This window comes from Dermacentor andersoni, chromosome 3 (genome assembly GCF_023375885.2).
Source record: "Dermacentor andersoni chromosome 3, qqDerAnde1_hic_scaffold, whole genome shotgun sequence".
Classification (NCBI taxonomy): Eukaryota; Metazoa; Arthropoda; class Arachnida; order Ixodida; family Ixodidae; genus Dermacentor; species Dermacentor andersoni.
Window position 1 is genome coordinate 40,497,062 of NC_092816.1, and position 25,576 is coordinate 40,522,637.

General features: G+C 44.0%; 1 protein-coding gene across 1 annotated transcript; it reads left to right on the forward strand.

Annotated features, from left to right (window-relative positions):
* Window positions 1-47: 47 nt before the first annotated feature.
* LOC126517464 (bleomycin hydrolase) lies at window positions 48-24,123 on the forward strand. The gene is made up of 11 exons (XM_050167189.3): window positions 48-680; window positions 3,646-3,794; window positions 5,062-5,214; window positions 9,639-9,869; window positions 12,730-12,822; window positions 13,942-14,097; window positions 14,909-15,067; window positions 16,673-16,740; window positions 18,847-18,967; window positions 20,103-20,166; window positions 23,913-24,123. Exons 1-11 carry the CDS (start codon window positions 671-673, stop codon window positions 24,062-24,064), a joined length of 1,356 nt encoding a protein of 451 aa, XP_050023146.1. The 5' UTR covers window positions 48-670; the 3' UTR covers window positions 24,065-24,123.
* The last annotated feature ends 1,453 nt before the right edge of the window (window positions 24,124-25,576 follow it).

Consider the following 25,576-nt stretch of genomic DNA (forward strand, 5'->3'; position numbering starts at 1 on the left):
TAGAATAATATATATTGTACGACCAATGGACTACCACTCCAAAAGAATATATATATATATATATATATATAACCTCCTTGGCCTACTGCTTGGTCCTGCACGAGTGATTTCGAGCTCTTTAATTTGAAGTTGAAAAGTTGCAGAACTGTGAGGCACGTGAAGCTACAAGTTACGGGTACCAAAAAAAAAAAAAAAAAAAAAAAACGAGTTTCGCGCCAAGCGTCGCTCGTTGCTCTGCCTAATGTTTTCTCCCATGACAGCGAAAATCGTACTTCTCGTTGGCAACACTGCTCCATAATTCGAAACTACAAAACTACGGTTGTTCCACAAAACTCTACAAATGTAAAATAGGGCAGCGGTAATCCGTTTTCAGCCTGCCTCACTTCTTGAGCCTCCGAAACAAACCGTGGTGCCGTTGTAGCGGGTAGCATCGGAGAACTTCCGTGTGACAGGGGGAAGAGACATCTTCATCCGCGCGTAGAGAGCGCTGTGGACAGCGGAGGCTCTCTGTGCTGCCATATCGCACATTTCCGGCACTCCGCAGCGACTGGTTGCAGTCGCGCTTCGCTCCTTTCTTTTCGCCTGCGCACAACCCTGTGGACGGAGCGCGGAGCGTCTCGGTGTTCTCTGTTCTGTGGACTGCTGCTGTTGCTGCTTCGTTCTTTCCGTGATGGCATTCGGTAAGGGCGACGAATATTTGCTACTTCAGCGAGAATATGCATGTATACCGCACTAGAACATCCTGGTCTTGCGCCACGGCGCACTGCGCTTTGAGAGTTCATTTTTTAGCCATCACTTTGAGATCTATACACTCGTTCTTTAAATCTACTTTCGCGCTGGCGCGCGGTGAAGCTGGCTTCCCCTGTGCACTCTAAGTTTTTCCAACTCACGCTATTGTGGCTTTTGAACCGCGGCGAATGAACCCAACTCTCGTACCTTTGAACTGTACCTTTGCCCGGCGAGCACGCATTATTTCTTTATTTTTATTTTGAAGTGTCCTGCTTGGAAAAAAAGAACCTTGAATGAAAGTAGCGAGCAGCGTAAATTGTTCTAATTCAGTTTCTTTTTTTTTTCATTTCTGTTGCTCGATTTGACCTGGCAGCGGGTACACCCTGAAAATAGCACACATGCAAAAAATACACGTATAATAAAACTGAACTGCGCAGGACTGTTCAGTTTTCGCCAGGTGCAGCATTGTTATTTTACGTGATTTCCGCTCTCATTGCAAGTTACAGATCTGTCCTATAGAATGCTGAAAAGGCAACTTTATATTGCCACCCCAAGGAATATATATTGCACTGACAACTTCAGCTGAATGTGGCATTATTTCAGGCCACTGGGCCCTTTTCATTCATTAGGCCAGGCAAAATTTTGAAGAAACAGCAAAGATTTATTTTATGTTGCTCTTTTCATTGCCATAGTTCTGTTCCTGTTATGAGCCAGCCTATTAGCAAGTGCAGAGTTGCAGAACAGACTTCTTGTAATGTTTAATGTGTTTTTGTCTATGTATTTACAACTTGGATTGACTGTTTAGCCGTGCATTTACGTGTGGGCTTATGTTCTTAGTAAGCCTACCACTAGACCTATTATTGTGGCATTAAGTTTCATATTGTGATATAGGATCTGAACATTAATCCCTCAGTACCCTTGTCAAAGTGTTCCTCCTCTTTGTGGAAAGCTTTTGTTGAGCATCACACATCTTAGGAACTCTACCGTGCTGATGTATCACAAGTAGCTGGGATGCCAGCTAACCTTGATTCAATCCTTAAAGGGAAGTAAAGTTTAACAAAACTAAATAGCATTCTGTTTAAGAAAGCGTACAAGTCACTTGCTCTGAAAGTGCTAACTATTATGTTTATCGCAAACATCTTGAGGTCAGTAAACATCTTGTGTGTCAGTAAAGCGCTATATTGAATGTAATTAACCAACTTCTAGACCATGATATCCTTAAGTAGCACCATATGTCAGTGGAGGCTAAATGTTTCAGTGAAGAGCATAGACTGTTCAGATAATGCAAAAAGGGTGCACAGAGTACACGCGACGGCAGATAACATTAACAAAGTCTGTTTCCTGCAGATATGTTCACATCTGGTGTAGTATTTGTGGCTGCCAGTCAGTACAGAAAGATTGAGCTGTGATGATAGTGCACTGGCTTGCCATAGGCACACTGACTTTAAGAACTTTGAGGCTGTTAAGTGTTCCTATTAAATTGAAACAAAACAGACTGCGAATGACAGATTCCATGAAAAAACTTTCAGGTGGAGAGAATATATAATGTGAAATATGTGTCAGAAATTTCATATTATGAAAGGAAGAAGCAAGACCAAACTTAACAGTCACATGCAGAAATCAGTGTCAAACAAAGCTCCAGACAATGAAGCACGACCAGCATGTCATTGTCTACACTATTGCAGTTTTACACTGGGCAATAAATTTATCCTTCCACAAAAGCAAACTACAGGAGGCGGGCAGGAAAAATAAAATTATAGACTGATCCCAAACACTGCGGGCTGGATTGACAAAACAATGCAGTCTCGCATCATATACCACATTTTGAGTATGCTTCCTGAAGATGACCTCTATTGAGACAAGTTTTCTGATTACATAAGAGGTTAGGAAGTGTTTAGTTCTTTGTAGATTCAGTGCACTTGTTGGTGAACTTCCCAGGTGATTGTTAAACTTGCAAAACTGCGCTGTGAACATGACACACGCAACAACGTACACGTAGCATTATGAAACATCGTTCCAGTGCACAATTGAACACGGACGAGAAGAGAAAGACAATATGTACACCGGGGGAGGAGAGGGGGGGGGGGCTGCTAGTGCGCAGGACCACCCAAAAATATTTCCTTGGTCCAGGCAACAGTCATCACAAGCGTCGAAACCAAAAGAAGCCAAACCAAACCAAAATTATAATGCCTTTTAAGTAATTCCCAGCCATCATACTTGCCATGTGCCATGTTTTTATGTACAAAAAGTGTCTACTTAAGTTTCTACTACATCAAAAATATGTGTCAGTATACTTCTTGAAGTACACTGATGAGGTGTCATTGTTCCAGTATCGAGTTCTACTGTAGTCTTTAGATTTGTCCTGTTGCTCTTCCTTTCCTCTTTCCTTTTTCCTCCCCTCCTTCCTATCTTCCATTTCTGTGTTGCTGTCACCTCCCTTCAGAAGAGTAGGCAGGTGTTGTGCCCCTTCCGGTGGCAGTTGCCAGCCTGCTCCTCGCTTTCCCTTTCCTGTTAACTGTGTATGTGTCTATGTGTTCAAAACAAATAATAATAATAATGTCACACTGGAGGAGTGAAGTTGTCCCTAAAACTCCAAATGCTCATGCAACATACCTACCTAGTGTTCTTGCATGCATGCTTATGCTGTCCGCAAGCGTCATCTAGTCTTGTATGTCCTTATTCAGAGTCCAAATGTATTTCCCTAAAAGTCCAAATGCTCATGCAACATACCTACCTAGTGTTCTTGCATGCATGCTTATGCTGTCCGCAAGCGTCATCTAGTCTTGTATGCCCTTATTCAGAGTGCAGGCCAAGTACGTGTGTGCCTTCACTGGATTTGTTATTAGCCAAAGTTGCATTTGGCAGGTCTGTGAGTGGATCGATGATTAATTGTGGTTTCCTTTTTTACCCTTGCAGCTTTACGTCGAGAAACTCTAGAAAAATTCCAGAAGGAATTTGAAAAGGAACCTAGGAACCGGCTTGCGCAAAATGTCTGCACCAAGGTCGACATCAAAGACCTGTGCCAGAAACGCACGGCTCAACTAAATCATGTGGTTTCACACAAGGCAAGTAGATACTGCACATGTCTGAGTGTTCATGGCAAGCTTGCCTTCTTGTCACTCAGCTTACTGGCCACTGCGTAATAGTTTGTTTGAGAATAACCTTAAGACATCTGTGCAGATGGGAGAGGTGCAATGTTGTGTTAGAGCTTCGAGGAAGGCGGAATTAGCTTTAAAGAGACACTAAGGCCTACGGTGGTAGGTACTCTTCTGTAATTTGTGGGGGTTCTACTCTGCGTGCGGCTAGGGCTGAAGGCGAGCTCCGGATCTAGCCCCACGCAGTCGCTTTGTGTTACTCCCCAACCCGTAGCGCGGAAATCGCGGCTACGTCGGGTTCGAACGAATAAGGCAACCAGCGGCGTCAACTGTAAGAACGTTTATTGCTACCGGCAATAAAGAACACTGGCAGAGGGGCGTCCTCTCTGTAATAGTAATAAATAGGCTGGCCTCGTTGCCCGGCATAGTCAGGCAACGTGGTCACTCACGGGTAGCGGCAGGTACTCCAGTCCGGCAGGTTATGGGTCCGGCCTCAGAGAGAGAGGGTCTCCCCTGGTCGTGCTGTTTTGTACCTTTTTACCTGGGCGAGGGGAGTGTCCTCTTCGCCCGTCAGCTACCTGCCCGCGAGTCGGGGAGGAAGGGCGCGTGCGCGTCGCGAGAGCGAGGGAGAATCGGGAGAGGGCAAAGTGCGCCTCTCCCCTGTCTATGCCGGCTCTCGACGCGACGGCACGGGGGAAGATGGGCGCGTGTGCTCCCCACAAATTTTATATATGCCAACTTTTCCATGAACAGAATTTTGGGTTGTTGGGAAGGAAGCAAGAAACGAGATAAACAAGATGACTTGTGAAGCTGCTATGAAATACCTGTACTAGGTCTCTCTGGAAGCTGCACTCTTGCCTCGTGCACAGGGTCCTGTGCCATCATGGACAAATAAAGCACGAACAATAAATAACAAAGTAAAACACCTTTCACAATTGTTAACAGTAGCTCTAGAGCAATTTCGCACCACTACTTATCCATTCGTTGCAGATGTTATAGGCCTCACACTTAGAATACAAGCCGTAGTTATTTTGATATTCCACATACTGATACGGAAAGCAGAAACGAAAGGATGCGTTTTAGTTAGCTCTCACTCGTTCATATTTCATTTGTCCACAATAGTACGCACCATTCCTTTTTCCACTTGTTGTATTGAGATGAAAAAGGGAACCACTGTCCTTTGATCCATGCAAGCCTAAAATAACGACGTGCATGAATTTTGTGCTTTTTTGGACAGGTGGATGTCGAAGGGAGACCACCCTCGAACCAGAAGGTGACTGGACGATGCTGGCTCTTTGCCTGCCTGAATGCGATTCGGGTACCACTCATGAGGCACTTCCAGCTGGAGGAACTTGAACTCAGCTCCGCATACCTGTTCTTTTGGGACAAGGTGAGAGCCATATTTTGCTTTTTATTGTATGTAAAAGAGTAATTGTATGATATTTTCCGGATTTTTTTTTCCCACATTACATGAAAGCTCAAGCCCTCTAAACCTTAGTAAATTAGTGGCAATCATCAGAGCACCCTAAATAGTTTTGCTATATTAAAACCACTTTGCTGCCTGTGCTCAAGGGTGTATGTGTCTTGACTTCCTTGCATCTATAAAACTCTTATTAGTCATAATCATCGCACACCATAAAAAACTGGCTCGCTGCATTCCTGCAGTTGCTGTGGCAGCCACAGAGGAACAAGGACTGAACACTTATCTTTAACCCCCAAATGCAGAGATCTAACTTGGCTCGAACTTGACTTCTAGCAGTCTCAAGACAGCTTCACCGCGCGTCGTAAATCGTGCTTGATCTTGCGGACGACTTGCGAACAACTTGGCTGCGTCGAAGTCCGCTCAAGTTTGAAGCCTGCTCCCGGGCTAGCTTGAAACTGACTTCATGTGTTATTCCAACATGGCAGCCTCCTGAAAGGAGGTCGCGCGGAGGTTAGCTGCTTTCGAGTTTGCTTGCTACGCCATGGATACAGCATTTTCAGAGACGCAGCCCTTGCCGAAAATTCCGCGACCCACCCTACGTGACCGAGGGAATCCGATGGAGCTGTACGACGACGAACAATTCCTCGGTCGCTACAGATTCAAGAACAACGCCGTGCGACTTCTCGCTATGTTGCCTATCCGGGTAAGCGGGGACAACAGAGGACCGACTGTGTGCCTCCCATGCTGCAGTTGCTGATGGCTGTGATGTTTTACGGCGCTGGAACGTTTCAAACAGTCACCGGAGGTCCGGTCCGCATTCCTCAGTCAACAGTGTGCCGCGCAGTTGGAAAGGTGACTGCTCATCACGAAGCACCCGCGCCCGATGCTGGTGCGCTTCCCGCAGTCGCGGAAAGATTGATTGCGAGCGTATTTTCTCATCTCCTGTGACTACACATAATAAAAGGTAGCCCAAATAAGTCAGTCATGCAGAACATGTGCGCTTACCAGTTTTGTGGCGCTTTCCATTTTCTTCCGCAGCTTCCTCTTTCCGCTTTTGTTTCAGGTTGGTCCAGCATTTTTTCATTTGCAGGTGATCGCGCCGCGTAATCCCGTGGTTGGCATTCTAATGTTTTGCTATTTCTTTCCATGTCTGGTTCTTCTTGGTCAACGACGCGACATCAGTTTTCTTGCATTCCACAATATGCTTGTAGTCGTTCAGGAGTGTCGTCGGCAGCCTCTTTTCGTCTTCTTTAAAACGGGCTGCCGTCTTGCGTTGCGGTGCATTCTCTTGGGAGGAGACCGTACGTGAGTGCGACATTTCAGCGTCAAAGCCTGTTGACAGAACAGCAGTTTCGTACCAAATGCGGCGCGCGGCCTTCGCGCGAGCCCCACAACTTGTTTTCCTAACAGACGACACTTTTCTAGCAGATGACACGCACTGCCAATTTGCGATGTCTACGACTGTGCCGCACTCTCCCTCTCGTTGTTCTCGACAAACCCTCCATGTGAAGCAGACAAATCGTTTGCAGGTGTCATTTTACTTATTTATTTTATTTTTTATCGGGTGTTGTCACCCATATGGGTCCGGGCAGGGGACTCTGGCCTAGGGCGTTCGAATAGGTTGGCTTTTTCTTCAATGGGTCACGTAGCCCGAGCAGAACACGGGCCGTCGCCTTCCTCCTGGAATGCCTATAGGCGAAAAGGGACGCGCGAGTTCCCTCAGAAACCGACCGTATGCCTCGTCTCGGCCTTTTGTATCCGGTTGCCGGCCCAGATGGCGCATGAACGCCTTGCGGCAATCGAGAACAAAAGCCGTTTAAAGACCACCATACGAACCAACCATTTCGTTCGCTTCTCTATGGCAACAAACATGCAACAAGACCTCTGAGTTAAAGATAAGCTAAAACCAAAATAAATGTGACGATAAAATTGATTTGCACTCAAATACACTGTCGCCTAAAAGTGTAGCGGCGACTTGAAAAAATGGTGAAACCTGCAACTCAAAAAGCGCGCCAAAACACCGAAATTTGAAGACCACCTAAACCCGCCGGGAACGCGCGCTTTCCGCAAGCAACACTGCCCATCGCAGCGGCGGACGTAGCCAGATGCAATAAGTTTACGCAAACTATACTTCAGCACTTATGCCCTGGTGGAAATTTGGAAAGATACATACTTTTTTGCTGTAAAACGTGCCTTACGCTAATAAATGTATTCTTAACCTCGAACACAGACGAGCAACCTGCTTTTGCGTTGAAGCACAGTCTTGACTTGACGAAGCAAGTCAGCTTGAGCGTATATGAAACGTGAAAGCTGACTTGGGCGTTTTGAAGTCCGCCTCTTGCTTCGGGCCGACTTCGTCAAGTCAAGTCCAAGCCTGATCCAAGTTAGATCTCTGCATTCGGGGGTAAGAAGTAGCTTTCTTTGCCAACTCTCCAAATCTTTGCTGACCAAGGCTGCAGCTGCAAGCAACTGCTGCTGTCACCGACACCTTATATCTCGCGCATAGCTTGCAACATTCGTAGCTCACGGCACTCATAGGAAAGCACTCAGTAGGGCAGCACTCGTACAACAAATCGCCTTACATATAGCCACTTGTACTAGCCCTGCAGATGAAAGAACAAACAGTGCCACTTCTGCTTTGTCGGTTTCTTGTCGAATAACGTGGGCTGATCCTGGAGAAAGCGCAGTAGTATAAGTTAGGCCGAGTGTAATCCATGGTCACATGATTAACGTGGATTGCCTGTTAGCGGTCGCCAAATTTTGCTGGGCAGGCACGTAGTCAAAATGCTGCCAAAACACAGTGTACGATTCTAACAGTTTTAGAGCAATTTGAGTAGCCACTTCACAAAAGCTTCGCTTGACGTAGATTCCAACATTTTCGGTGGGTCTGCATTATTTTTTTTAAGGAGTAATGTCATCTTACATAGTCTTATTACTCTACAATTTGCGATTTTGCGAATTTTGCTGTCGTTACAGTAATGTCGATAATGCCAGGTCCTACTTTTGGATACCAACTTTCGCATCAGATTAAAATATCTTGTACCTTACTAGTGTTTCCCAACATTCTTACTTGCTGAGCGATATTCTTTTGCACACAAGCATGTGGTAGCGATTCTACAATATCTAAAATGTGTATGAGTACTCCTTTTACTTGTGCCTTATTGAAATTGCAAATATATGCCACGAAGGCATGCACATGTCATGAAGGGATGAAGGACCACTGCTTCTTCCAGCTGTTTATTTCAGGACAGTGTCATGAAATATGTACATCATGTTCACAACTACATATACAGCTGAGCTGATTAGAAAGGAAAAATGAAAACCATGAGAAGAATGACAGTAGCTCAAAAAAAAAAAGAGGCTTATGTTCATGCATGTCTCTAAAAGTCACATATCTATAACGTAGTAAAAAAAAATAGGAAGGTCCCTGACAGAGCCCATGCTTGTTCTTTCATTCTACCTCTTTGTTTCTTGAAATAGCATCTTGCGTTTGCACTGTTGACAGTTTCAAGCACTGTGTGCTGTTGCGGGTGCATGACAGCTGAATGGGGAAATTCAAACCAGTATATTTTCACCAAACAGGAGGATTGTTCTTGGGGTTGGGAACATTCTTCATTCTATATGAAGGGGGAAGAATTAATTGCATTGTTGCATGAGATCCGTCAACAGAATTCTTGCAGCGCCTTTGTGTAGGTGTGTTTCAACTGTTTCTATTGTTGCATTTTATTTGCACATGAGCAAGTCACTTGAACGCTACCTAACTCATGCCAACCGTCGTCGCTACAGATGTGATGCTGCAGTGATTTTTATGCATTTCAAAGGGCCTGCTTCATGTAGTAAAAGTGAACCCTGTTGGCACTCATCACTGTGCTGTACTTATTACCCGGATGTGGCTTTGAGATGAAAAACTGAATCAGCCAATCAACTAATAGAGTGAGAAGAACAAATTAAGGTGCTCAACTTTGCTCAGTCCAATTACGTGAAGCCAACAAACAATGAAACCAAGAAAACCACAGGGAGAAATTGACCGTGCTTCTTTAATTGAGAATGTAGAAGTACTAATGAGGAAAAAGGATAGGAAAGTAGTCAGAAAAGGCAGCTCGCTGTTGGTGGCTGCCGTAACGTGGCTGCTGCAGTAGCTCAACAGTGGAACATTGCGTGCACAGTGCGGAAGATGCGACTGTGGCTCCCACTTTTGGCAAGTTGCCTCTCTGTCCTCCTTAATTTCCCATTTTTAAATTGTTTATACGTGAGCTATGTATTACTTGTTCAAATATGCTTCCCTTGGTTTTGTATGATTGTAACAATCAATTAAAATGTTGTGCAGACATTGCCAGTTTTCCGCCAACTTTGCTGTCATATTTGTTTACATCTTCCTTGTGCTACCGCAGGTGGAGCGGAGCAATTACTTCCTCAACAATGTGGTCGAAATGTGGCGACGGGGAGAGACCGTCGAGGGCCGTCTGTTCAGTTTTCTACTCCGCGAACCCCTTGAAGACGGAGGCCAGTGGCACATGGTACACAACCTCGTGGCCAAGCATGGACTCGTGCCCAAACAGTGCTATCCGGAGTCGGTCACCTCCGAGTCATCACGTCGCTTCAACCAGCTCCTTACCAGCAAGGTTGTTCTCTCCTACTTGGTTTGACCATTCTATCTACTCCGGTGCTTGCTGTTCCCAGGCAGCACACGCCCCTATAGGCTTCGTGTACGGCCGTTTCGAATCGGACATACAGCACCTTGTGGCGAGTGCCATGGAGAAATCTGTGATCCCTGCTTGCTGCCGCTCAGGGGTGAGGATGGCCTCTAGCAACGTAAACATTGTAAGCAGTAAAAAAAAAAACGAAAACAAAAAACTTCTGTTTACTGTTGTGCGCATAGATGTCACAGTGGTTACAAAAGCACCGCCTGGAAGCTAGGGAAGGTGGAATTTTATTGATTTCCCTGGAAATCGTAAATTGTACGAAGGCTCATTGCAGTGGCTTGGCTTTTTTTTTTTCCTTCATAGACTTTTGTTGATGGGAATAGCTTTTTCTTAGATTTTTGTTATTGATGCAAATAAGTTAGGGAATGGTGTGGGAATATGGTGCCGGTGACATGTATCACATATTTTCGCACACGTTCTTTCTTCGCACATCTTCTTCCGCTTGCTCTCCAATACATTACTAGTACATAGTCACGCCCCATGTTTTCATTTATTTTAGGGTTGGCGAATGCTTGTAGTTTCAAATGCGAACAGAATATTACAAACTAATATTCATATTCGAAGAACAACTACTTATTTGGTATCATCAAATACGTTCTTGAAATTAGCCAATCTTTTTCACACTACCCAATTGATTGCTAAAGCCTTGTTGTTGTTCTCCATCTGCTAAACAGTGTATCTCAAGTTAATAGAAGTGAAACGATAAATGTTGTTGAAGGAATGCAAAAAAAAAAAAAAAAATTTATGATGGTAGTCTTGTTTGAGATTTTGCGGCAGTACCATACACGACGTGTGAGTATTGCTTGTACTAGTCTGTCATTTTCAGCAGTCTAGCCATGTAGCATTTTTATCTTTGATGCTACAAGCTGGGACGTTTTTCTTGCAACTACTGCTTTTACATGTCGTTGCGGCACACAAGTCTTTCAGCAGCTTTCTTTTTTTTTTCTACAGCTTCTGACATTTTTTTTTTTTTTCGGCAACCATTTTCTTATTACTGACAGTCATTGATAGATATGTTGAGACGCTATTTGTGTCATTCTTAATCAAAAGTATTAATTGTTTTCAAGACTGAATCTTTGTAATTAATAGACTCCTTTTTTTCTTTCTTGTCATTACTGGCATACCGAAATATGCACGCAGAAATAAATATTCCTGCTGTAAATTTCTATATCTGCATTTCACTATTGATATTTGATTCATATACAAAAAAATGTGACATTCGCCCACCTTTATTTATTATTGTTGGTGAATGTGTAATGTATTGAAGCTCGAGCCACTTCATGCAGGTGCACCGAGAAAAAAGTGGAAAGCTCAATTTGTTGCATCTGCCTTCGTTGACTGCATGATCTGAAGGCACAAGCTCGCTTTTAAGCTGGGCCAGAGTGCACAAAGTCTCGCGCTACAGTTGCTCATAAGAGAAAATTACAGCCTATCCTGACGCCTGACATATCAATAGCGACGGCAGCCTGCTGATGGCAAAGAGCACATACAAACGAAAAGATTTGTGAGTTCGGGCCAGGACCTGGCAGCCCCTAGTTTTTGGTTCATCGTCAGGCTGGATTGGCCCGCTTTCAGCAAGTGTCAAGCCCAGGCTGGGCCGCCAAACTGCAGCATGCACACATCTGTAGTTGCTGCCAGTGAATGCTAGATGATGTGCGTCACGCTTGGACCAAGCTGGCGTTTAAATGTAGCTTCCTAAAATGCAAGTGCTCCAAAGCAGGTGTTACGATGATTATTGGAATGCGCAGCAAGAAAGGTGTGCTCACACATATAAGCGCACATTGTACTCCACGCCCTTTTTATTTGTGCCACGTGCTTTCCGAAGATTTCCGACGGCACTGCCGATTTGTTTCCTCACACAATACAGGATTAGTGGTGCACAAGACAGCAGCACGAACCAAACAGCTTAGTTTCAAGAACTCGTCAACATTGCTTATCCTTATTTTGCAATGCCATTATCACATGCCAACAGCCCCCTCGTTCGGGCAGTGTGCCTGGAACAGAACATACAGATTGTGCTTGGCCTGGCCGTAGTAGCACTGTTGCTGGTGCTGCCATATGACTGCATGGCCCCTGTGTCTCCCATTCATTATAAAGTGCTGTCTGGGCCCTCTGTGCTTCAAAGCAGCCAGTTGATTTCGTCGGTATAGGTTCGTGGCGATTGAATGGTGCATAAGATGCACGAAATTAAAATTTTAGTGAGCGGACATCAGTCTGCCCATGTATCACATCTTTTTGGAGGTTGTGTTGTGTGCGTTATTGCTTAAGATACCTCTGTGTGAGAAGAGCAAGGAAATCTGAGGGGCTCGATTCTTAATTGCTCACAAGCATATGAGGAAATGGGCAACGAAGCGAGAAAAAACACAGGAGAAATTACTTGGTATGTTTAATTGAAATGTAGAAATAAGGTAAGAGGGATTAAAAGTGAACAAAAAGATGTCTTGTTGCAGGTGGGAGCCAAACCCACGCTTGCGTATTATGCATGTGGTGCTTTCCCAATTAAGCTATTGTGGTAACCATCCTCTTGTCCAATTTCTTGGATATTTATGCATATGGGTATGTACTAGATTAACACTGAGGGAGTTGGTAAGCATCATCTATGACAATGGCAGCAGATGCAGAACATCGTGTTAATCTGTTTCTGCCTCCTACATTTTGATTTAACATAATTAATTTCCTCTATGTTTTCTTTAGCTCCATTGTTAGTTTTTTTTTCCCGTATGGCTGTTATTAAGGTGGCTATGTAATATACATGCATGAATATATTTTTTCTTCCCAGCTGCGAGAATTTGCCCTGGATTTGTACACCCTGTTGGCGAAAGGCTGCTCTGATGCCGACGTCCAGTCCACCATAGAGCAGATGATGGAAACTGTAAGTTGTGTGTTTACTACAACATCCCTGATTTTAGTGAGTTCCTAACAGAAGTGCGTGCAAAATAAACGTTTTGTGTGTTTGCACAATGAAATAACAAGACGATGCCAACCTGCTTAAGAATAAGCGCTACGAGTAGTGGTGTGCGAATGAAGATGCTCCTTCCACGTGAGCACTGTCAAGTCTTCGATAGGCTCATCAACCTTCAGCAATTTTCAATTGCTTATTGCACATATGTTCACTGCCACAAGTGCAGGTTGAAAGCTATGTGAAATTTTGGGCCAGAATGAAGATCTGTGTAAGTTGGTGGCGCAAGCATGGTGCCCACTCTTGGCTTGGTTTGCAGAGACACCTGGCAATACCAGACACCAGTGTGTCCAGTGGGCAGCTCTTCTCCATGCCTGAAGGAATTGTGACATGCAGGAGTGTGGTCTCTGCTGCAGGAACATGTCGAGCAGCTATTGTTCCTTCATGACATCACATAACTGCAGTTATGATACTGTCAAGGAAAAATGTTGTACTAGAGAATTACGTTGATCACAAAGCATAATATTTCTGCATGCTATTTGCTGTGCAATAAACTTGCTTTCTTGTTTTCGATTCGCACTTGGTTCTAATTAATTGAATTCGCTTCTATATTGAAAATTTGATATTTGCGCACGCCTAGTTTTGAGCATTGCTCAGTATTCAACCTACCGTACTAGTGCAAAGCTGATGCACTACATAGAACATGAACTTCAGAATATAATGCAATTACAACTTGCACAATGTTAAGAATTAGCTGTATAAAACAGACATCATGCGGAACCACAAATGATGATACTCAGCAGCTGATACCAATATTTGAAGGGTTATAAAAGCTTAGGTGCTTCCGAAACTTCAGAAGGATAGTACTTCCAACAATCAAAAGGGAGACGTTCTTAATATACATTGTTTGTTCTCAGAAAGAACTGCCTCCTTAAATTTTTCATTAGAGAGCTTTACCTTCCTTTAATGAAAATAAAGCTTCTACCAGTAGTGAAGGGGTGTTGTACTCATTCGTGTATAAGATATATTGCTCTACCATGACAGGGGCACTTACAGCCTATTTCTTTTTTTTCATACTTGCTTCTTGTACAGGTGTACCGCATTGTGTCAATCTGTCTCGGAACGCCCCCGGCCACTTTCACCTGGGAGTACTACGACAAAAACAAGGCGTACAAACGGCTGGGCCCCATCACTCCGTTGGAGTTTTACGAGAAGCATGTGAAGCCACTTTTCAACTTCGACGACAAGGTGCGGTGACACCACCTGCCTCTTGCAGAGTAGAACACGGTGGCTTAACTACGCACAATTATGTTAACCTCACCTTACCTTCTTTTGCATGTAAGTTATATTTTGCTGTTTTGGGTTCTCATGAATTGTGAGATTGAGGATGGAGGAAGAACAGCGGCATCAGCAGCCAGATTGGCCATTAATGTTAACCATTCTATGCGACGGCAAGTGGATGGCCGGTTGCCAAGGGTGGATAACCTTTCACAGACATTGCATCTGTTCTGAATTCAGCACACGCAGACACCTGAAACTGCTGCTCTGTAGTGGAAGAGTACTTGAACAGTTGGTATCCCCAAATAATCTCTACTTTCACATGACTGATTGAGCTCAGTGTCTTACGAGATCTGATCTTACGAGACCCAGCGCACTCATTGATCACAACATGGCTGACTTTGTATATTTGATGCCAACAGCCATTGAGCAGCAGTGGCATCACCGTGCAAGCTGTTACAGCGAACAGCAGCCTTTGTTTCACTCAACACAGGTCCCGCCTGCTTTCCATCAGTTCACCAATAACTTTCTCCTTACACTTTTTCTACTATGCCCAGCAAGGTACGAGGCCCTTGCCATCTTTACAGATGAATAATGGTGTATTGAACTGGCTGCCTTCATACTCTCTGGTAGCATGTTTTACTTTCAGCCAGTCAGAAATGAGTTCTTTGAACACATTCGCCTGGTCCGTCTAGAGTGCTTGGGAGACAAGCACTCTGTGCTTGCGTTTTGTCTGTGTCTAGTTAAGTTGCCCTTGTTTTGCATTGTTTTCACCTTGCAGGTGTGCCTGGTGAATGACACTCGGCCCTCTAATCCCTTCGGTGATGCCTACACAGTGGACTGCCTCGGCAATGTCGTTGGAGGCATCCCGACAGTCTACAACAACCAGCCCATGGAAGTGCTTATGCAGTCCATTGTTGACTCAATCAAGGCCAATGAGGTGTGTTCTTGATTTTGCATCAGGAATGCTGTGCTCATCCCCTTAAGGGCAAATCTCTAACAGTGCTATCAAAAAACCATCAAGCCACTAGCCAGAGCTGGCTGACATGAAAGTCGATTTTGACTACGTTTGTATCAGTATTCTTTGAGGCCATAAAAAGCTTTCCCAGAAGTGTTTCAGAAGTGCTTTTCGTAAAGTGGTGCCATTGCTGTAGTGGTGGAAGAAAAGTGTCACATGAATTTCTCACAGTGGCACAATGTGTGAACAGACCTCTTTCTTGGCACTCGGGATGTCAAGGTTGGAATGGGTTGGATACCAGAAACCAACAAGACTTTTGCTGCACACTGGTGTTAGTGAGCTTAAGTGTGTACAGAATATTTTAGTGGGTTTGCACTTGACACATAGTCACTGCTGCTCTTCTTCTGAAGCAAAAAAAAATCATGTAGGCAGTCCTTATACATGTGAAAAAGCTCATATTCGCACACATGACGGTGCTTTCATGTTGAGTCGCATATAGTATAGTTCGACATTTGTAGCTTGATAGCATTCCCACAGTATTTGAGCATACAGTTGAAACCACTTATGACAATATTCAAGTGCCAAGGAAATTTCATTGCCATAACCGATAATTGTTGTAACTTGGTTGTACGAAAAAAAAGAAGAGGGGACTGACATCAAAACAATTTACATTGACAGAAGGAAGTACAGTCAAATCCACTTATAGCTGGTGCTTTCTGCACCAACAAGTCTGGTAATCTTTGACCACAAGCAATATACTCTAATTTAAATTAATCTGCTTAACATTCACACATTGAAAATAACAAACATTTATTTTTATAGTTTGTTTTGCCATATAAAACCACAGCTACGTTTCATGATGTGCACATACAGCACTGCTAACTATTAGTTGCTTGCAACAAATAGTGATATTGTTACCATGTGGTGCAGTTCACGGCACCAGAGCTTAATAACCGCAAGATTACAACTAATGTCAATTCGTTCTTAGCAGACATTGCATATGGTTCTAAATCAAGTTCAAAGCAACAGTATCAAGAAACATATCGGTGACCTACTATTTACTGTGCGATGTGGCTTTGCATCAGTGTGCCTATTTTATGCTTTGTGACAGTGAACCTCTGATCCCTGCAATCTGTGTTACGTGAAGCCACTGAAGCAAAGCAGGTGTAGTAATTCATGGTGCACATTATCATGTGCTAGGAACGTGGTTGTCATGTAGAGTGAAACGGACTCAGTGATGCTGGTTGATGCTGCGGCAAAAATGTGACTGAAACAGGTTTCTTGTGGTTGCTGCTTTAGTGTGCCTGTGGAGCAGTGCTCTCAAACACGGGCCTTGTCGAGCTCTTTTACATGGCCCATACAGGCATTCTCTCATCCTCTGCTAAGTAGTGTTGTAGGGCAGAGCCCGCTGGGAGCAGTGCGTCATGTTTGCGACTCCATGCCTGATGTAACACCACTGCTGTAGAGGCATTTCAGTGCTGTATAAGAAGCAATGTGATCTTTCTTAAAGGTGCTAGCTTTATTCAGTGCTGCATGTTGTGTCATCTTTGGTAAAGTTCTTTTTCCCCGTGTGCATTCGTCTCCTAGCCCGTGTGGTTTGGCTGTGAAGTTCTCAAGAGGTGCGACTTGAAGCGAGGACTCTTCGACACAGACTTGTAAGTATGCACAGAGTGCCAATGACATAGAAGCCATGCCGTTCGCTGACTCTGCTTACACCCACATGTGGCAGCAGGCACCGATGCAAAGTTCACATCTGTGAAAATAGTCACCAACTTTGATAGAACACAGGTTTCTTTCTTTTCTTTACTCCTTGATCTTAGTTTCACTTAGCACCATGTGTCTTTTTCCTGCAATAATTTTTTTTGTCAGTTTCTATTTAATGAAGTCCATGTGCATGTACTTTAGAGCCTTTGTGGGAAGTGAGTGAAAAGAAAAATTTCATTCAATAAATTCATTTGCATGCATACTCTTATGGGCTCCCAAACGTGCCAGTGACCAGTTAAAACAGGAAAACATCGACAGGAAGTTAATTCACTAGCAGCCTCGGCTCAATACACTCCCTTCTTTCGTAAAGCACTTCTATCATAAGGGTTGTAAGTAAACAACAAACAAAATACCTGCTTTCTCCAGCACCATTGTGCTGTGTTGTTATTGCAAAAGACATTATTGTAGTCTCTATCTTGGGCCTCACTACACAGTCGTAAACAGACAAAATGGCAGTCTAGAGTCTATGGGTAAACATGATGAAGGTACAGGTGTATGCATGGCCCCACGTGATGGCAGCTGCTAGCTATCTCCCATCAGCAGATTTGTACTGTTGGGAGATATAAAGTTGTGTACTTACTCTTGTAAGACCTGAACTCCCGCGTTGAAAGTAAAAATCTTGAGGTCGGTGGGGGGGGGATTCATCATTGTTGCTTGCCTGTGCACACATCTCCATAACGACCTTGGTTGGGAATGTACTGATAAAGTAGTAAGCGCAGGTGACAAGGTAAGCAACGCGGACTCTGGGTCAAGTAGTGATGAGCCAAGCATAACCTGAGCAGTGGTGTAGAAAAGTGTGTGTAGCCAGTGTCTTGATTATTCTGCATGTCACTCGCGATGTCGTGGTTCTACTAGGCAGTCATATGCCTGATTCATGTGAGAGCTGCACCAGCCCTGCTGATAATCTGAAAAGGACAACAGTGTAGGCCTTACAGGAGTTAGTATGGTATTATAAGTGTCGCCTCTGTACGGATGTTATACCCCTGACACACGGGCAAAACTAAAGTCCTTTCCAGTAAACCCCTTTTGCTACTCTGAAGGACCCTTTGCAGAAAGGAGTTGCGCCGATGACACACGGCACCGCACTGAAGTTCTTTAGGTAGTTCCTCAGATGAACGCCGCAAGAAAAATAGCGCTGGCTGTTGAAGCCACAAGAGAGAAAACATTCTTAAAAACCTGCGTATTTAATTACACTTAGCTACTGTAGAACCTAAATATATAATTTTTTCATTGTTGATGGCTAATAATGCTTATAGTCGTTTATTTTATTTGCGTTTTTGCGTTGTTAGCAGCCATTTAACTTGGTCCAGCAACTATGTGCAGCCGGTGTTTTGCTGTGCGTGCTGTTTATTCTGGTGATGCCCACGTTTCTGTCGTCTTTTTTCACATCTTTGTCGTCCCTTCCTTTGTGCGTGCAGGCGTAACGCGTTTTATTCAATATGTTATTCCAACAACCGTGGTTTCTTCTGGGTATTTCCTGCAGGCGCTGATTGTGCAGTCTCCATCTCGCGACGTGAACACACCACATGCGCGCAGCAAACGACGACGACACTGCCGGAATTCAACATGGCGGCACTAGCGACGTTATGCGAGCGTTTGAGAGTATAGCTAGAGGAAATCTTCACTATTCAACAAATTGTATTACCGCTAACAATTAAAACATTTTCACAAGGTAAAAAAAATACCTATGGGCACCGTAGTTGTGTGGCAGGTTTCCTTCTATTGACGAGTTGTGCACGCTGTGTGCAAGAGTAACTCCTTTTCCGCTCGAAAAGTAGTTGCGCGATCTCCTTTCCCAAAAAGGAACTTTGCCGTAAAGGAGATACTCCTTTGTCGTGTGTCGCTGCACTTGAACGCCTTTCCGGTAGATGTCCCCTTACCTAAAGGACTTTAGAGTGCCCGTGTGTCAGGGGTATTAAAAACTTTTCTGTGTAGGCAGCAGCTGCTTGGCATTGTTTCTTGTCAACAAATGTAGTTTTTTTTCCCCTTCCTTCCAGCTTTGACTATGAAGCACTTTTTGGGACTACCTTCACGTTAGGGATGTCGAGAGCAGATCGCCTCATCTACGGCGAATCCTGCATGGGCCATGCCATGCTCTTCACTGGAGTGTCCCTCGACGTGAGTGAACAATCTGAGCTTTTACAGACAGTGTTTAGCTGCTGACGCTTGATTGCAGTGTCTGGTTTACCTTCATTGGTTGCAAATTGTGAATTGCTGTCGTATTGAGTGCACTTTCAGGTTCTAGTGCATCATGGTATAGATGTAACACAAAAAAATATGTCGGGCATTGAAGGCCAATCAAATGCTTTACTTTGAAAGCTTGTATTCGAGTTCACACTTGGCACTCGTAGCACGAATATTTGTAGAATTTGTTGCACTGTTGCAAAGGTAAATCACGGGGAACTGGATTGTTTGAGTATATAATTTAATACTGTGCTGTGCTTCTTTTTGTTGCATGTTTATTTCAACCGCTCCTTACTTATACCACCTCTATACACATTTCAGCAGTCTCCATACATGTCACTTTCTTTACACAGCACCTGCTTCTACACTAAGCCTTGGGTGGTTTTCACATGTTTGTATAGCACGATGGTCTCTAAGCGCCTTACATTATCCTTCATGTATAGCCATGTCTATGTTCATGCATGATTGACTCCACTTCCAGTGCTGTAATTGGCTATAAATTTATTCGGGTAGTGTTGTAGCTTTGTGTTACAGTGAGGCTGTGAAACTTTGCTTGTTGCCCTGAGGAATTCAGACTTGTTTTCACATGTTACAGTGAGGCTACAATGACCTTTGACATTATGGATATTTGTTCAAACAGCATGTCTCGCTGAGTTCAATCATCTCAGTACATACTGTTTTGCAAACATGGCTGCTCCAGCCATTGGTGAATTAACGAATTAATTATTTGGCCCATCCATCCATGTCTGTACCTGCTAAACAGCTCAACTCCTTTAAGGTGTTAATTTATTGGTGTTGGCCTCAGCTGAGTTCAATCATCTCAGTACATACTGTTTTGCGAACATGGCTACTCCAGCCATTGGTGAATTAATGAATTAATTATTTGGCCCATCCATCCATGTCTGTACCTGCTAAACAGCTCAACTCCTTTAAGGTGTTAATTTATTTGTGTTGGCCTCAGCATACAAATAATACAAATTAAAATGCAAGTAATACTTGGGAGCATGGTGCTGTGGTGTTCAGTGACAGCTGGGGGTCCTAACATTTTTTTTTATGCCCCATTCCTCAGTCTGAAGGCAATCCAGTGAAGTTCCGTGTGGAAAACTCCTGGGGCGATGACACGGGAGAGAAAGGTATAATATTTCATTTTCATGCTCTTTATTCAAACATTGTGTCTTCAGTAGACATTTCTGTACAGATTTATTGTACATTCATGGGTATAACTCGCATTAAAAAAAATTGTGACATTTTAAAGAGTATGGACACAATTTGTAGAAACTCTACAACATGCTTCTTGTGTATAAAAGGATCACACTTAGCATGTGAAGGTTGGGCTTATAGTTGATTATTTAAAGCACTCTGGTATATTTCAGTACTGTTCCTAATGTATATACCATTTGGATCTTCATCTAATGCAAAAAGAATAACAAGTCAGAAACTAGTTGTGTACGAACTTTTCTCGTCAAGCTCTTCTTCACAACAAAATGCTCATGATTGTTGTGAAGCCACGTTATGATTCAGCAGAGCGCAACCGTGAAAGCGGGGATAAGTGTACCAATTCAAAGGTGTGTAAATATGGCAAGTTTTGAATATTAATTGAACATTAGTTTTCCGAATGGAGGTACTTTAGAATAACTTGATATTTGTTGTTTTCAAATACAGTTAAACCTTATAACGAACTTCAGTATAACTAAATTCTCAATATAATGAAGTATTTAACTTTTCATAACCTCTTGTCTGTAGAACACCATGTATTTAGAGCCTCAATATTAAGAAGTGTGTGCGATTTCAATATAACGAAATTTCGCTTCTGCAGCAAAGGAATGCCGAGACAATAAGTGGAAACTCCCGCAGACACAGATGGTCAAATTATTGAATTACAAGTGGCGGCTTGCAAATGCATCTCTCAAATCATGCGTGCGGTGCGACAAGAGCGACTGCCGAAATGAAGCCACATCTCGTTCCCTATAAAGTCGGGAAGTGCAATAAGATCCTATCGCGCCCCACGCACTTTGTGCTTTAGGTGCGAGTGAAAGTGTGCTTGGGTGAGGAAGAAAGATTGTGGCTTCACGATTGCCGCGTCCCCGCGCGAGCAAAGGGAAAGTGAGGGAGGGGTGCGAGCTCGAGGTAACGTGATCAAGCACGCGCAAGGGGGGTTGGCACGAGTCGCAATTGATGGCGTGCGTCTCGGCCGTGTCTGCGCATGGCTGTAAAGCGCCGCTGAGCGCATACAGATGCGCACCCTGCTTTAGAGGTAATCTGCCGCGTGTGCAAGGAGGCCGTGCCGAGACGGCGCATCATGTAAGCCGTGTTGTGTGTTTGGCATTGGAGGTTGCGTCATTCGCTCCCCGCTGCCGGCGCTTTTCATGATAGCGTCATCCCAGTCCTGGCGACGCTATCAGCCTTGGGGGCGGAGTGCACGCGAAAGCGTGGCTGGCTTCATTTAATTTGTACCACCGATGTGAAGATGTCGACGTGGCATGAAACCGTATCATTCGTCGCCGACCCGCAGTGCATCAAAATGAATTGTTTTCTCGTTCAAGTTTACTTTTTTCGTTTGCCCAATAATTCGTAAAATTCTGCGGCCCCTTTTCGTGCAAGTAAACTTGATCGGCGACTGTGCTTATTTCCATAAAAGGTCAATACAACATTTCAATACAACAAAATTTTGACATAACGAGGCAAATTGCCGATTTTATCTACTTCGTTGTATTGAGATTTAACTGTGAGTACGGGCAAGTACAGGCATATGTGGGGTTAATTCAGTCATTCATGCCTGCCTTCACGTAAAGGAGAGAGAAGTCTTAAAGGGACACTAAAAGCAAATATTTAGTCAAGCTAAGGGATTGATTAGTGCTCGAGAATCTCTAATGCATTAATGTTATCCCGAACTGAGCCTTGGTAATTGAGATATTGAGGTAAGTGCAGGACACTATTAGAGACTCCCCTGGGACATTCAAGTACTTGTCTAGTGACGAAGGCACTCCTCATTTAAATTATGTCATTAGTACTCAACCACTCATTATAAAAACATCATTGTACTGGATTATAGGATGAAAGAAAGTGTTATTGCACAGTTTTATTTCATCTTTAGAAAAAGAAACCTGATTGAAATTACCCTTGACAATGACGGGGGTGGTCGAAAGGTTTCATTTTTGCTCGACTCTGCTCCACCCATGCTTTCGTGTTTCGGTAGTTTTGTTGTCACATAATGCTGTGCTGGTTTGCTGGCTCGTGAAACTCGCACTAACTACAAGTGGCAGAGAATTGCACTTCCACGTGATGTCGCGGGATGCCCGAACAATCCATGCCGCTTGACCAAAAGCAGCTGCAGCAATGTACCCACCGCTCTGTCATGGCTCGGTTTCTCTATGGTCAAGCGTTTGCGCATTGTGAAAAACACCGTACCGCCGTCTGTCAGGTGTAATTTTACTCACTGATGGCCGCAAAGCACGGTGATGGCATGTGCAATGGTACCACTCCCTGCTTGGGTAGTGGGAGATTGGAATTGCGATAGAGGTATTTGGACCCTTCACACGCAGTTTTCTCATAAGCTAAGTGTTTTTGGCACGAAAAAAAGTATTTCGAGGTTTCATGGAATTGTATTTAAACAGTCTATGTTGAGTTAGTATTTGCCTTTAGTGTCCCTTTAAGCTCTGTGGGACATTTTTCGAGAAGTCTGTGTAAGAGAACTGAAAAAATGTGGTGGTGGCTTCACTTTTTCCTTATTTAGATGTTGTCCACTTGAACAGACTTGCAAATAGCACTGCATGTACTGAATGAAGAAAATCAACTTGATTTCTTTTTCTTTTTTTGGCCACATTTTCTATCCACCTAAACAAACCAGTTTCACTAGAAAATTAGTGATCAGCGCTGTTCTACTTTTAAAGGCAGAAAAAAACATCAATCTTCAAATGACTTTTGAAGCTCACGTGTCGAATACTTGCGTTCAATTTGAAATCTCTCCATTTAAACACACCTACTGAAGACACAAAGCAAGATTGATTCTCCAGAAGAGTTGGGTTGAAAATTTAGATGTTGTATGCAGCGATTTGTGTAGATTTTTTTTTCAGCTCTTTCTTCAAGGAGTTGCAATTGAAAGCACGCAGTATTAGATACAAGTGTTGTTATTAAGTGCAATATTACAGTAATATTGTGCTTTGTGCTAACCATTGTGAACTTGTGCCATTAAACCCAATTTAACTAAGTAACCATCAAGAAATGCACCTACGACTTATACTTTCATGTCCTAGCCTTCCTGCATCTGACTTTAGCTAATGAACATCTACTCATGCTGTTTCTTTGTTTGCAACCAGTTTTACGCTTACTCACTTAATTTAAACGTGTTACAGGCCTCTAGGGAGGCAATCGGCGAAAAGTATTGCAATGACTGAAACTCAGCATAACTGTTAGAATCAACAGTCATTGACATAATTTTGTGTTTGTACATTGCTTCAGGTTTTACAATGTTGAATTTCCAATTTATATATGGCTGCATGTAAGAGTGGCTCGATATAAAACCTAGTGGCTTGATAGCCTAATTTAACCGCACACTACACACTTTCCAACCACTTTAATTTAGTACACCCCGATCACACAGGGCACTGCCAATTGCAACTGAATCTGGTCAGAATTGAATTTCTGTATTTGCTCCTTTCCATAACTTGTGCAAAAAAAAAAAAATCACGATGGAGAAATTTGGTACGAGTCGTGATCAGAAATGCCCATGTGACACTGGTGTAATAAGTTAGCCGCCAACTAGGAAAGGTGTTTAGTGTGAACAGCGATCACTTCCCCTTTGCCCCGACTTCCACAGTGCCCATTTTATCTTTCTTTCCTTTTGAAGTTGAAGGACTTTCTCCTTAACCTTTCTTAACAGGTTTCTTCATGATGACTCGGGACTGGTTCAAGGAATTTGTGTTCGAAGTGGTTGTAGACAAAAAGTACCTGCCTGCAGATGTGATAGCTGCAAACTCGAAGGAGCCCAAGGTGCTGCCTGCTTGGGATCCCATGGGTGCTCTTGCTCACTGACGTCTTCACAACTTTGTGTTCAGAAACGTAATAAAGGAAGCTGATGCGTTTCTTTCTAATGCGTTGAACGTGTGCGCTTCTTCCTGAAATTCGTCACCTTTCTCTCTCTCTCTCTATGCTTGCAGCAATATTTGCATCAGTTTGCATCAGTGGCCTTCACAGGAAATGCAGGTGGAGCACAAATAAGAGAAAGTTCCAGCTCTGACATTGCATACTATCGAGCTGCGTTTAGACTCCTGGCGACACCATGAATATATTAACAACGCTGAGATCCGCTGAAAACAAAATCTTTAAGCTTGCCAAGGTACTTCCCTATGGCCTGAATAATCCTATGAAACCATCTCATGCACTGGCAGCTCTGTTTTCTCTTGCCTACAGCTTTATCGAGCATTAATTTACATCTTAGTAAACCAGCAGTCTACATACATTGCCAAAAAGTTTTCTTTCCCAACGTTTGCTGCGAAGCCCTTGCCCTCCCTATAGACTTGCACCATGTTCTAATCGCTGATTGCAGGTAACCTGACATGGCACAACTTCATTTCCAGGCATTGCGCCATCCAATGCCTTCTGCCTCCAGACTCTAGAACCAAGAGGGCAGCCAGTGCACCCTATTCTCGGATTTTGATAGACGTGTTTTCTCTCTCTATTCCTACCACATTGCTCAAGTCTTCCGAACTCGGGACTGTTGTAATCGTACCGCTGGCACGAGTTGTTGGGGTCTCGGTGCTGACGCCCGTTATTGCCAATGGGTCGCAAGCCCCAAGGGTAGCGTTGGCCTGGCGGCCTGGGCCACTGGAAGCATCCGAAGGTCCCGGCAAAGCATGAGAAGACTGGTAACAGAACAACTTGTTTATTCTAACATAGCAAAAGAGCGGCCGGTCAGGTCGACCGAAGTGGAGGGACGGGAGAGCACGTAACTCAACAGTACAAATCGGAGCCTCTCTCCTGGCGTCCGGGGGCATTTGCTCTTATACCCTCGGCGTCGCGGTCCAAAAGAGAAGGTCACGGGATGAAGGTCACGGGACGGCGGAGCATGACCCCACGACGGCGCGAACTGTCGAGCCGAGAGACCTGCTGAACCGAGTGTAGTGACGCATCGCCAACCTTCACTTGGGGAGCTCCGCTCCCCTGATGCCGCGCTTTGACAAGCGTGGGCACACACACACACACACACACGAAGACACGTGGCACTGAAACACGCCTGGACACGCTTGGCGGGTAGGCGTTGCGGCGGCGTCGGACGGGCCAAAATGTCCGCCGCTTTGAACAAAGCCCCGGCGTCCGTTGCATCCGCGCCGGCATTACCGCGCGTTGTAGGCGAAACGTAACAGGACAAACCTTCCATACTCACTCTCTCCTTTTTAAAACTGGGAAAAAAACAACTAAATTGCCTGATTGCCTTACAAAATGTTGCACACTGTTCGTGGACAATTTCTAATTTGGCTGCATGCCTTCCCGTGCTCTGCTGTGTGCAACTTGTGCATTGCCAGGCACCTATGAACAACTGAATCA